General features: G+C 45.1%; 2 protein-coding genes across 2 annotated transcripts; one reads left to right on the forward strand and one right to left on the reverse strand.

The window, feature by feature from the left end:
• Positions 1–552: 552 nt before the first annotated feature.
• tmem70 (transmembrane protein 70) lies at positions 553–3,185 on the forward strand. Its single transcript, XM_070919497.1, has 3 exons — positions 553–754; positions 1,575–1,674; positions 2,579–3,185. The coding sequence occupies exons 1-3, from the start codon at positions 557–559 to the stop codon at positions 3,022–3,024; spliced, it is 744 nt and encodes a 247-aa protein (XP_070775598.1). The 5' UTR covers positions 553–556; the 3' UTR covers positions 3,025–3,185.
• Positions 3,186–8,901: 5,716 nt separating this feature from the next.
• LOC139296471 (uncharacterized) lies at positions 8,902–10,123 on the reverse strand. The gene is made up of 2 exons (XM_070918876.1): positions 10,053–10,123; positions 8,902–9,562 (listed from the first exon to the last, which is right to left on the reverse strand). The coding sequence occupies exons 1-2, from the start codon at positions 10,121–10,123 to the stop codon at positions 8,902–8,904; spliced, it is 732 nt and encodes a 243-aa protein (XP_070774977.1).
• Positions 10,124–13,270: the final 3,147 nt, after the last annotated feature.

A 13,270-nucleotide genomic window follows, 5' to 3' on the forward strand; every position in this document is an offset into this window, starting at 1 on the left:
ATTCAGACGATGGAACAACCTGGAAAAGGGGTGAAGGCGTTACACGTGACGCGTTGTTAGAAGCATGCAGAAAGCAATAGTTAGTGTGGAATTTCCGCTAAAAAGAAAATAGATAATGGACACGGATTAACCTTATATGACAAGCCCATGGAAAGCATTGTTACGTGTGTATAGGGCTTTGATGAGAGCCAGTATCTATTATGGATGCATGGCATACCAAACTATGGCGAAAACTTATTTGGAAAAAACAAAGACAGAACAACACAGAGCATTAAGACTCAGTACAGGCACAGTCAAAACATTAACACGGCTGAGACCAGTGAATTACCACTACATCTGCGGAAATCCAAATCAGCGCTACAATCTTGGACAAGAATAAGTGGGGAAGATGATTTGAGAATTTAACGTCATGGTGTAGTAACCGTTCTGATCCAGAGGGTGGCGGTAATGCGCCTAAACGCTGTTTGCCAACCGCCATTAAAGAAGCAGAAGAAGAAGAAGAGGGGCGGAGAAGCGGAAGTACTTCCAGCGTAGCGTGGAATTCAATGAAACGGTCATGGTGGCCGACAAACTCGCAATGCTCTCTGTAAATGTCCTGCGCAGACTGCGGCCCCGCGTTGTTTCTCAGTCGTTCAGTCACATTCACCTCACGGCCACGCGACACGGCGCGCCGTTTGCCGTGTCGTGTTTCGGAGGAGCGGGTGGGGGGCGGCCGCACGCCGTCAGAAGGTCGTTCCTCAACCGCAACAACCAGGTGCGTAAAACTGCGAACCGGCGTTGTGCTCGTCCACGACCGCTGTGTGTCACAGTGAATTGTCCCGCAGGAATTCTTAGTGTCAGCGGCCACGCAAGCATGTTTCCTTTACATTGCTATAACCCCCCCCCCCCCCCCCATTAACACTGGTACTAGAGACACAACGGCTGTGTCCGAACCCGCCTACTACACTAGCAGTGCGCTGTCATTTGGCCAAAATGTAGCATGACAACAGCTAAAGTGTGCAAACAACAGCTAAATATGCAGTCGCGTACTGTGTCCCACAATGCAAAGCGATTTAAACTTCCACTCAATGCCACCTCAGTAGTCCCCCGAAATCTGTGCAACACTGCATACCACTATGAACAGTTTGTCAGTAGTAGGCGGTTCCGAATACAGCCAATGACCACAACCTAATATATACATATATATATATATATATATATATATATATATACATATATAGCACATGAATGTGTATGTGTGTACATTTAGTGATGCAATGGGATCTGCATTAAAGTGGACTATAAATAACGCCCAGTTCCTTTTTCAGTGATAGAGGTGTTATTCGTCTTTTATATATATATAATATATATATATATATATATATATATATACATTCATGTGCTATGGTGAATGCCATGTGAGTGATGGATCTTCTTTTTTAGATAGCATAAATAGGAAGCCATTTAAGTTCTAATGTGTACCAAATTAATACCTTACAGGACCTCACAACGGCCTGTTTTTTTTTTTAACAGAATAGCCAAACCCTGCCAGTGCCAGCCTTGATCGTGTGTTTTTCTTCTGTTTCGCTGAGCAGGTGCTGTCCCACTGTCCGCCCGCCCGATGCCTTTCCACGGGCACCCACTCCGAGGACGGGAACCTCATTTACACTGGCAGCCTGGGCACCGCTGTCCGAGGTGAGGCACTTTTGCACCTTACCTACAGAATATGACAACATGTCATCAAAGTAGTGCCTGTGTGGACACATTCTTGTGTACGCAACAAATGCAGGGCACAACGCATTCTGGATTTGCTGCGTACACTGTGCTCACGCGGTTCAACGAACACATCAGATGTACAACCCTCCAGAGGACCTGAAGGTTTACTGTGGAATCATGACATGACACGCCGTACTGATGGAGTAACTAAAGGCCCTGTAATTGTATATTTTCGATTCATTAGTCAACTTTATTTCTTTTAGACCCTACCCAGTGTCATAAATCTTTTACTAACAAGACCCCTGCAAACCTGTGATCATCACTCTGTATCACAGTGAATGAAACGACATGATTTCTTCAGCTATGAATGATTTCACAGTAACGGCTTCGGTTTTTAGACGTGAGCGCAACACGGCAAACCCGAATTTAGGGCTTCATCTGAATTTTCCAAGTCGAATCGCCAGTTTTTACAAAATATTCGTCATTTTTCGGAGTGGGGGGGGGTTCACAACAAAGTCGCAGCACAGTCCAGCCCCACACTGGACTCCACCAACAGCTACGCGAGTCTCATGATTTCATTGTAAGAACGTGTTTGTTCATCGTTCATGTGAAAACATCAGATTTCCACACAGTCAAAGTGTGCATCCTGGTCATAATTCAGTTATAAAATCCTCTCTGGGGAACAATAACGAGTCGCTCTCCAGAAAACAATATGTATGTTTGTTTCCAGATGATACCTTGTAGTGTTGCCGTGATACTAATGATACTAAGTACTTTTATTTGTCCCCCTAGGACATACATACAATACTTGGATAGTGTACGGAAAAGTGTATTACAGTAACCATCCAGTAACCTGTGTTCTCTGTATCTTCACTTTTGTCAGGGGTAAAGATGTTCTCTTACAGCACCAGCGGGGCCAGCCTCTTCCTCATGCCCCACATCCTCTTGAAGACTGGACTAGGAGTCCAGAGCTTCACCTTGCAGGCCGCTTTCTGTGGAGTCATCGGCTTCTTCACCTTCCTCACCCCCGTCGTCCTCCACCTCATCACCAAGGGCTACGTGATCCGCCTGTACCATAACCCGGACAGAGACACGTACACGGCCATCACCTACAGCGTCTTCCTCACTGAAAAAAAGAGCGTGTTCCACCAGAGGCAGGTCAGGATCCCAGCCGTCAGCAAGATGTTCGTCACCCTCTACGCTGACAAAATGGGGCTGCTGGTAAACCCAGACCTGTTCCCCATTCCACATGACTACAACCACCTCATGGGCTACGATAAGCCCTTCAGCTTCGACACAGACAACATCGACAGACCTGATAAGAGCTGAAAGGCTGACTGCAAACAGGTTGAATGTTGTGTTGATATAGGAATTATATCCACAACTTCAAACTGCACCTTTATATGCACTCTGCTTGTACCAGGGTGGAATATCCACTTAGGACTCGGCAACCAAAATAATGTCTCAACTAGATTTCCAGGTGTTTTTTGTCCATGTTGATGGATTTTCATGTTAATAAATTATAGCTTAATTATTATATGATACCTGTTTGAATGAGTTTCCTTTTGTTGGTCTCTGCAGCTGTGTCATAACTGAGAAAAACTACAGTCACTTTTGAATATACTGTGCCACTTCCAGGTGCTATACTTTAACAAACTCCTAGAGAATTAATAAGATCAACTTCAAATTTGGGCAGTGCAATCTAAAGACCTTGTTGTTAAAAGTTTGAGTTTTCATGGAATGATGTTGCTGTTGCAGCCATGTTTCGCCATTGAAAAAGGAAGTTGTTATAACTCGGATGTCAATGAACGACGGTCCCCTGGCAACGCGGTGAATTCCGATGTTTCACCATGAAAAACTGTTCTGGTCAGATCTTTTCCAGATTTCACACAATTGATGAGAGTCCCTGCCTGAAGACATCTACAGGCCAATATTGAATCATAGCCACAGCGCCACCTGTACTTTTACAAACTACTCCTCGCACGTTGACCAGATCCACCTCAAATTTGGTCTGAAAGTCTTAAGACCTTGATGATGCTCAATAGTGAAGCTTTTGAGTTTTCATCAAACGCTGTTGCCGTGGTGACGCATTATCCGCCACGAAATGGGAAGCCGTCTTCTGAGGTCAGAGTGTAAATCTGACTTTGCATGAAACAAAATGACCTGGTAAAGCCGGATCCGTAAGGGATCCCTTAGTAGTAGTACAAGCAGGCTATCTGAGTATAAGTATCAAGACATGTCTTGGATCATCACACTGTTTACCAAGGCCTAGGACACAAACATGATAACATCCGATGAGAACTCAAACCACTACTCTCAGACCGCAAAGTATCTGATGAAATAATACTGAGGCGTGTGATGAAGGTAACAAGTGACGACAACGAGAGACAGCGTAGGTTAAGTTGAGGTTAATGCTACACATGGCTCAGGTACCAGGAAAGATAGGTCTGAGCAGAAGCCCACATCAGACATAATTCAACAGCTCACAGAGAAAGTAGAGATGCTTTCCAGCATGCTTGAATCGATGACAAAACCATTACAGACACGACAGCAAGAACATGTGTTTCAAAGGTACACACCAAGAGTGCCACCCAGAAAAGATAGACTCTATGGCTGTTTCTACTGTGGTGAAGAAGGCCACAGAGCGGTTGGCTGCCTCAAGAAACCAGCGCATCAGGGAAACGGGAGCCGCCAAGGGACCGCCTCAGTGACCGGGCCTCAACCACTATCCCCACCTGACAGCACCAACAGGAATAATTCTAGCTTAGAGGACACCAGAAACACATCATCAAATGGCATCAAAACAGACCTATCGGTGACAAAAAATGAACAGGTTGCAAGGCTTATAGGAAAAAAAAGCACTCACCCGGTGTTATTTACACGGTCTGGCTGTGAGTGCTCTGCTTGATAGGGGGGCTCAAGTCAGCATGATAGACAGGGAGTGGAAAGACAAGTATCTACCTGATACTGATATTCGACCGCTTGCTGAAATCATTGAAGATGAGGAAGAGCTTGCAGTATATGCTGTGAGCAGAGACCCCCTCCCATTTGATGGATGGGTAGCTATCACTGGAAACTTAACTGGAAACGAGGACCCCAACTTGTCTATCAGTGTGCCTTTCCTTGTGAGCAGCTTCGCCCTTGCTGCACATTGAACCCTGCTAGGGTTCAATGTGCCCAGCAGGCCAAGTAGCTTGGTAGAAGTGCAAAGTCCCACCGAACATGGGACCTGTCTGATCCTCGAGTACTGTTTGAGCCAGAGGGGGACAACTCACGATTAGTGCAACTGGATGTAGGAGAGGGCCAATGTTAAAGTCAATAGTGTTGCTCCCCCTCCCAATGACACTAAGTGGACACTGTGACAGCCTCCTGTCGATATCAGCCACTTAGATGCAACAAGAGAAAGTGAAGAGAATGCTATTTGAGGAATCAGCAGCTTTTGCTCAAGTCTGCAGATGTCGATCAGCCTTAAAGACAATGTTCCAGTACAGAGAACATATTCATCAGTGCCAAGACCATTGTTCAAAGAAGTAAAGGAGTACATTCAAGAACTTCTGGTAAAAGGTTGGATAGGGAAGTCCAACTCGCCATACGCTGTCCCAGTGGTATGCGTTCAAAAGAAAGATGGAACACTTCGTTTGTGTGTTGATTACCACCTCTTGAACCAGAAAACTCTCCCAGATTGACACCCCCTACTGAGGATACAGGACCTTATGGACACCCTTGGTGGATACTCCTGGTTCAGCATCTTGGACCAGGGCAAGGCTTACCATCAGGGCTTCATTGAAGAGGGTTCAAGACATGTCACTGCTTTCATAACTCTGTGGGGACTCTACGGGGGTTAGAATCCCATTTGGCTTTTCCAACGCCCCCGCAGCATTCCAGTGGAGTATCGAGGAGATGCTTGGCTTGCTTTGATGAACACCTGGAAGGAGTCCGCAATGTCCTCAAGGCCCTCCAGAACCATGGGGTCAAGCTGAGGCCAGAGAAATGTGAACTCTTCCGGTGAGAAGTCAGATACGTGGGACGCCTCGTCTCTGCTGAATGAGTAAAAATTGACATTGGTTATGTCAGGAGACTCATTGGCTCCTACATCCAGGATTTCTCGAGGATATCCAAACCCATCTATGAGTTACTTCAAACTAAACCAGGCATGCCACGAGTCCAGACACGTGCAGGAAAGAGCAGGGGCCCACAGCTGCCTTCCAGGACACCAGTGGACTGGACAAGCAAACAGCAGAAAGCACTTGAGAAGCTTGTCAACCTCCTCACTAATCCACCGGTTTTGGCATATCCTGACTTCAACCTGCCTCTGACGCTGACGCTGATGCACACAGATGCTTCAGACCAAGATCTCGAGGCCGTGCTTTATCAACATCAAGATGGCAAGTTGAGGGTCATTGGATACGGCTCGCTGAAAAAAACTATCATCTGCACAGTGGAAAACTGGAGCCTTAAAATTCAATTCAATTCAATTTTATTTATATAGCGCCAAATCACAACAAAGTCATCTCATGACACTTTACAAAATAGAGCAGGTCTAGACCGACTCTTTATAATGTTATTACAGAGACCCAACAGTTCCCACCATGAGCAAGCACTTTGGCGACAGTGGCAAGGACAAACTTCCTTTTAAGAGGCAGAAACCTCGAGCAGAACCAGACTCTAGGTGGGCGGTCGTCTGCTTTGACCGGTTGGGTTTGAGGGAGAGAGAGAGAGAGAGAGAGAGAGAGGGAGGGAGAGACAGAGACAGAGAGATAGACGTAGAGACACAGATAGACAGACAGACAGACAGGTAGGCAAAGGTGTATGGCAGCACTAACAGTAGAAATAGCTGTAATATTAGCTTAGATTAATAATAGCAGCTTTAATAGTAACAGAACTACGACTAAACATAATAACTGTAGTGATGAGAGTCAGGCAGGCCCATGGCGGCAGCAGCACCCAGGCGTACCAGGACCACGATCCACAGCGACCTACGAGTCGACAAAGCACAAAGAAACTCCGGGGAAGAAATAAAGTTAGTAACATGCATTGGACTTTGATGAATGTGCAAAGATGAGGAGGGAGAGGAGGAAAGCTCAGTGCATCATGGGAAGTCCCCCAGCAGTGTAGGCCTATAGCAGCATAACTAGGGGGCTGGTCCAGGCAGGCCTGAGCCAGCCCTTAACTATAAGCGTTATCAAAAAGCAAAGTTTTAAGCCTACTCTTAAAAGTAGAGAGTGTGTCTGCCTCCTGGACCCAAACTGGGAGCCGATTCCACAGGAGAGGAGCTTGATAGCTGAAGGCTCTGGCTCCTGTTCTGTTTTTGGAGACTCTAGGAACCACAAGCAGCCCTGCATTCTGGGAGCGGAGTGCTCTAGTGGGGTAATAGGGTACTATGAGCTCTTTAAGTTATGATGGTGCCTGACCAGTAAGAGCTTTGTAGGTGAGGAGAAGGATTTTAAACTCTATTCTGGATTTCACAGGGAGCCAGTGCATGGACTAGTTGTTCTGCATCTGTTTGAGACAGGATCTTCCTGATTTTTGCAATGTTACGGAGGTGAAAGAAGGCAGTCCTTGAAGTTTGTTTTACGTGGGAGTTAAAGGACATGTCCTGATCAAAGACAACTCCGAGATTCCTCACGGTGGCGCTGGAGGCCAAGGCAATGCCATCTAGGGTAACAATATCCTTAGATACTGTGTTTCTGAGGTGTTCAGGGCCAAGAACAATAACTTCTGTCTTGTCTGAGTTCAACATCAGATAATTACAGGTCATCCAGGTCTTTATGTCCTTAAGGCATGCTTGAAGCTTGGCTAACTGATGAGGTTCTTCTGGCTTGATCAAGAAATATAGCTGGGTATCATCCGCATAGCAATGAAAATGTATGGAGTGTTTTCTAATAATATCCCCTAAAGGAAGCATATATAAGGTGAATAGTATTGGTCCAAGCACAGAACCTTGTGGAACTCCATGACTGACTTTGGCGTACATGGAGGATTCATCGTTAACATGTACAAACTGAGATCGATCTGATAAATACGACTTAAACCAGCTTAGTGCGGTTCCTTTGATGCCAATTAAACGTTCCAGTCTCTGTAATAGGATATGATGGTCAATGGTGTCGAATGCAGCGCTAAGATCTAGCAAAACAAGTATAGAGACAAGTCCTTTGTCTGATGCAGTCAGAAGGTCATTTGTAACTTTCACCAGTGCTGTCTCTGTGCTATGATGAGCTCTGAAACCTGACTGAAAGTCCTCAAGCAACTTATTGTCATGTAGAAAGTCACACAGCTGGTTGGCGACTGCTTTCTCAAGAATCTTGGAGAGAAAGGGAAGGTTAGATATAGGTTTATAGTTGGCTAAAACCTCTGGATCAAGAGTGGTCTTTTTAAGAAGAGGTTTAATTACAGCTACTTTAAAGGACTGTGGTACGTAGCCTGTTAGTAAAGACAGATTGATCATGTCTAGTAAAGAAGTGCTGACTAAAGGTAAAACCTCTTTGAGCAGCCGGGTTGGGATGGGGTCTAAGAGACAAGTTGATGGCTTAGATGAAGAGATAGTTTTAGTAATTTGGTGAAGGTCAATGGGAGAAAAGCAATCTAAATATACATCAGCTTTTACAGCTGTTTCTGAGATTCCTGTGTTTGAAGGTAAGGTACCACCTGAAGACAGGAGGTGATCAATTCTGTCTCTAATAGTTAGAATTTTATCATTAAAGAAGCTCATGAAGTCGTTACTGCTGAGGGTTATAGGAATACATGGCTCCATAGAGCTGTGACTCTCTGTCAGCCTGGCTACAGTGCTGAAGAGAAACCTGGGGTTGTTCTTGTTCTCTTCTATTAATGTTGAGTAATAGGCTGCTCTGGCTTTACAGAGGGCCTTCCTATAAGTTCTAAGACTATCTTGCCAAATTAAACGTGATTCCTCTAGTTTGGTGGAGCGCCATTTCCTTTCAAGTTTCTGCACTGTTTGCTTTAATTTGCGGGTTTGGGTGTTATACCATGGAGCTGACTTTCTTTGTTTTATTATCTTCTTTTTAAGAGGGGCAATAGAGTCAAGTGTCAATCGCATTGAGCCTGCAGCACTGTCAACAAGATTGTCCATTTGAGAGGGACGAAGGTTAGCATAGGAGTCCTCAGTTGTATTGAGACATGGCATTGAATTTAATGCCGATGGAATCACTTCCTTAAATTTAGCTACAGCACTATCAGATAGATATCTATCTATCGCCAATTATCTACGAAGCCCACATCGTTTGCTGGACACCACCTCGACAGCCAGCGGTTGAATGATGACATGCGGCTAAACATATCATCACTGGTCAAATTGGGAAGGGGCCCAGAGAAAACTACGGAGTCCGACATAGTTTTTGCAAACGTACACACCGACTCCACATTAATTTTAGTGACCTCCAATTGGCGTAACCGGGAGTCATTACCGCCGACGTGAATAACAATCTTACTGTATTTACGCTTATCCTTAGCCAGCAGTTTTAAATTTGATTCAGTGTCGCCCGCTCTGGCCCCAGGAATGCATTTCACTATGGTCGCTGGTGTTGCTAACCTCATGTTTCTGACTATGGAGCTGCCAATTACCAGAATCTGCTTCTCAGCGGGTGTGTCGCTGAGTGGGGAGAATCTGTTAGAAACATGAAGTGGTTGGTGGTGAACCGTTGGCTTCTGCCGAGGGCTATGCTTCCTTCGGACAGTCACCCAGCCTCCCTGGCTGGGACGGCTAGCAGGAGCTACACTGAGTCGGTCCGCACCGGCTACTGGGGGTTGGCTGACTACAGCCGTCTCCATGGTGCGGAACCGGGCCTCTAACTCGCTGAGCCTCGCCTCCAGCACGCTAAATAAACTACATTTATTACATTTACCATTATCTCTAAAGGAGGCGGGGGAATAGCTAAACATCTGACACACCGAGCAGGACAGAGCAGGAGAGTGAGAAGGAGAGCGAGAAGGAGAGAGAGAAGCCATCGCTAGCTGCTAAGCTAATGTAACTATATATAATAGTGTGTAAACAACTGTGAGATTAGCGAAAAAGTCGCTAAAAGAAGGAGAGAACTATCAGTGTTAAGCAAAACTAAAATGGGCTGTGTGTGAAAAGTTTAGGGATTACCTTTACTATGCCCCACACTCCACGCATCAAATCAAAGAAGCCGGTAACACATGTTCGAGCTCCCATGGGCAGTATCACATCTAGTTATACTGAGATCGTCTGTATCGACTACCTACACCTAGAGACCAGTCGAGGAGGGTATGAGTATATCCTGGTGATGGTTGACCATTTCACAAGTATACTCTACTAGGAAGAAGAGTGGGAGGACAGCTGCCCAACATATCTTTAATGATTTCATACCCCTCAAAGTTGCATCACGACCAGGGCCGTGAGTTTGAGAGCCGACTCTTCCAGACCCTCCAGCAGCTGCCAGGGGTTAGCCATTCAAGAACATCGGCATACCACCCGCAAGGGAATCCAGCTGAAAGGTTTAACCGCGCATTACTCCAGATGCTGAGAACAGCGCTGGAAAGACCACCTTCCCCATACCGTACAATTGCACACGACATGAATCAACTGGGTACTCTCCTCGCCTGCCTATAGACCTGTTGTTTGGGTTAACCGAAGGCACAGAACCAGAACCAGTCTCAACTAAAGGGTATGCTGATAAGTGGGTAGAGAGGATGGCTGAAGCATATCGAATAGCCAATGAGAACAGTAGACAGTCCAGTGCAAGAGGGAAGTCGTATTACGACCAAAAAGTGAAGGGAGTTGTGTTGCAGCCTGGTGATAGGGTCCTGGTGAGGAACCTTGGTGAGTGTGGAGGGCCCGGCAAGTTGAGGTCATACTGGGAAAAGACCATTTACATTGTGAAAGAGCAGGTAGGGGAGACAAGCGGAAAACCAGACACTTCACCGTAATCTGCTACTTTTGGTTAATGACCTACCTCTTGAGACCCCTCCACAACCCACCAAGTCAACATCTGAGAAAAGATCAAAACAAGGCAACAGACAGCGGAGGGTGACTGACATACAAAGACAGTCTGAGAACAGTGACAATGCTGAGGATGACTCTGAGGAGTTGGGCAATGGAGGTTACTGGTTAAGAATACCAATAGACAGAACAGAACAAAATACCTACCATGGACAACCAACTTCAATCCAGAGGGAACCAGTTCATGTACCTGTACCTGAAAGGGAAGAGCAACAGGATGAACCTGGATATTGTCCAGTCAGGATGAGTGTGAGTAACGATCAAGATAAAGATAAAGATCAAGCTGAGAAGGAATGCTTACCCAATCCAACTCAGGCATCTCCAAGGAGAGAGCACAGAAAGAGACAAGTTGTTTCAACTGGACTGGAGAGTGAGCACGAACATTCAGAACCTGAACAGGAGGAGAGACCCTTGACCCCCCCGCCCCGTTGTTCAGACAAACACTGAGGTTAGGAGGTCGGCTCGTGACAGAAGGCCACGACAAATGTTCACCGATGAGACACTTGATCAGCCATCAAGGCAGCCACAGAACACAGTTAATACAGTTGCAGCATACATTATACCACACCTGACTGGTTACGGCATGCTGTTATACACAGCTGTCCCTTACATATCACACCCATACATGCCGTACACACATACTGCACCTTTCACTTCACCCACATACATGCCACAAACATATCACACACCACATGCACCGCTAACATGCATCCCATACACTACATTGGTGTATTAGTAACAATTTAAGAGTCTGGGGTTTTGGAAATGTCAGGAGCCATTTTCATTTTGTTGGGGAGTTTGCGACACCCACCAATGTGTGATCACATTTGTGTTGATATATTGTGTTTTTATTTGTAATCAATGTAATGTTTCCACAGTATGCCCACTGTGTATGTTCTACCGTGTCGCCAGCAGGGGGCATTGTGACATTTTACTTTGCTCTGGGACGGCTTTACCTTGAGAGGGTCGCTTTGCGGCTTTGGCGTCGGGACGTTCGTTACTTTTCAAAGTTGCCCTGTTTCATTTCTTCCTCCTGTTTGCAGGATCCATTATTTGTTTCTTCGGTACTGGCTGGTACCTGTAACACAGACAGCTAAAACTTTGTGCTTTTGCTTGGCAGGATGCTTGAAAACTTATCAACTTTAAACAATCTGTGTCTGAGGCAGACATGGAGTGTACCATCTTCTACAAGAAGGGGGTTAAAACTCTGCTGATCTGCATTTCCCTCTTTTAGCATCGCTCTGAGACTTTCCCGTACTGGAATGTAACGATAGTGACTCTTCTGCCCTCAATCATTGTAACCCAAGTGCAATAGTCCAGCGGTCCGCCTGCCCAGGACAAGGCTATCTGCCTTGTCTTGACCACTTTATGGAGTGTCCCTGTTCTTTGTTCAGCTTTGCACTAGCATCAAAATCAGCATGCTGGCCCAAAGCTTCACATTCTTCCTAAAGGGGAAGTTCAACATTGCACGTCAGTTCTTGCACGGGGTCTTGAAGAAGTCAAGGGATCATCCTGAGCCTGGGATGCTGGACCCTTAGAAGGGTCAGTGCTAGTGTCCTCTCTGAGGCCTGGCGGGGTCTGCTTTATAACCCAGATGTCATGTGAAGACAGGTTGCTTGGGGGGAAGTTCATCCATGCTAAAAAAAGCAAGGTGAATAATTTAATACATTAAATAGGCATTGCTAGATTATACTGTGCGGTATGATCAGATTGGCGGAGTAAATATGGAAGTCATGATTGACCGCAGCCCTATATCAGGTGTGATTGCCTGTATCACTGTAGGCAGTCACAAAATTATAATAGTATAATTTCTGTCGTTCCGTCTTTAATATATATATTAATCCATTTTTGGTATCTGTTGTCTATAACATTATCAGGTTATTTTCTATTTCCAAGAAGGTCTTGTTCTCTGTTTCCAAGGCGCCCATCATTTACTCAGAATTGGCATTTAAGAAACGCCTGGTGACGTTTATTTAAACGCCTGGTGGCGTACAATCAAATATGATTGTATTTGTCCAGCTTTGCTCGTTCACATGGAATAAATAGTTTTTTACATTTTTTTTTGTTTTTTTTTACAATTACATAAGAAGAATAAAGTTCTATTATAATATAAACTGTATTCATTTCATAAACTAATACAAAATCAGGATACATAGTTCCTCTCTCTTGAAAAGCTACAGCAAATAATGTCATTATGTAGTAGATGTGTTTCTTACTTGAAATCCTCAACACCATTTAACATTTAGTGGCACACAGCAGGTGTTGAATACGGGGAAGCTTGCATCATAATGCAACGCCTCCACATGGGACAAGTGATTGCCACATCAAGAAGAAATGTACAGTACGGTTTATTTTCGCCAGGCTCTTCATTTTAATTTGCTTTACACTGGGAAGTAACACAAAATCAGAACCTGTCTAACCTGCAACGCAAGAAGTAATTGAAATGTGCTTTTTATACTCATAATGTTCAATGGGCTATGAAAGCCTTTAAAAGCATGGTGCCTTTTTTAAGAATGCAGAAGGGTAGACACAGTGTCTCTGGGATTGTGAGGTGAAGATCCTAAAACACCAAAGCTATGTCAGCCTCTCACTCCGTTT

Source organism: Enoplosus armatus, chromosome 14 (genome assembly GCF_043641665.1).
Source record: "Enoplosus armatus isolate fEnoArm2 chromosome 14, fEnoArm2.hap1, whole genome shotgun sequence".
In the NCBI taxonomy this organism is placed as follows: Eukaryota; Metazoa; Chordata; class Actinopteri; order Centrarchiformes; family Enoplosidae; genus Enoplosus; species Enoplosus armatus.

Bases quoted from the DNA above. Each gene is read 5' to 3' on its own strand.
- LOC139296471 (XM_070918876.1), bottom strand. From the start codon at position 10,123: ATGGCTAACCCCTGGCAGCTGCTGGAGGGTCTGGAAGAGTCGGCTCTC. The intron at 9,563-10,052 runs GCAACTTTGAGG...CGCCTCCTTTAG, and splicing joins CTCACGGCCCTGGTCGTGAT to AGATAATGGTAAATGTAATA.
- tmem70 (XM_070919497.1), top strand. From the start codon at position 557: ATGGTGGCCGACAAACTCGCAATGCTCTCTGTAAATGTCCTGCGCAGA. The intron at 755-1,574 runs GTGCGTAAAACT...TTCGCTGAGCAG, and splicing joins TCCTCAACCGCAACAACCAG to GTGCTGTCCCACTGTCCGCC. The intron at 1,675-2,578 runs GTGAGGCACTTT...CACTTTTGTCAG, and splicing joins CCTGGGCACCGCTGTCCGAG to GGGTAAAGATGTTCTCTTAC.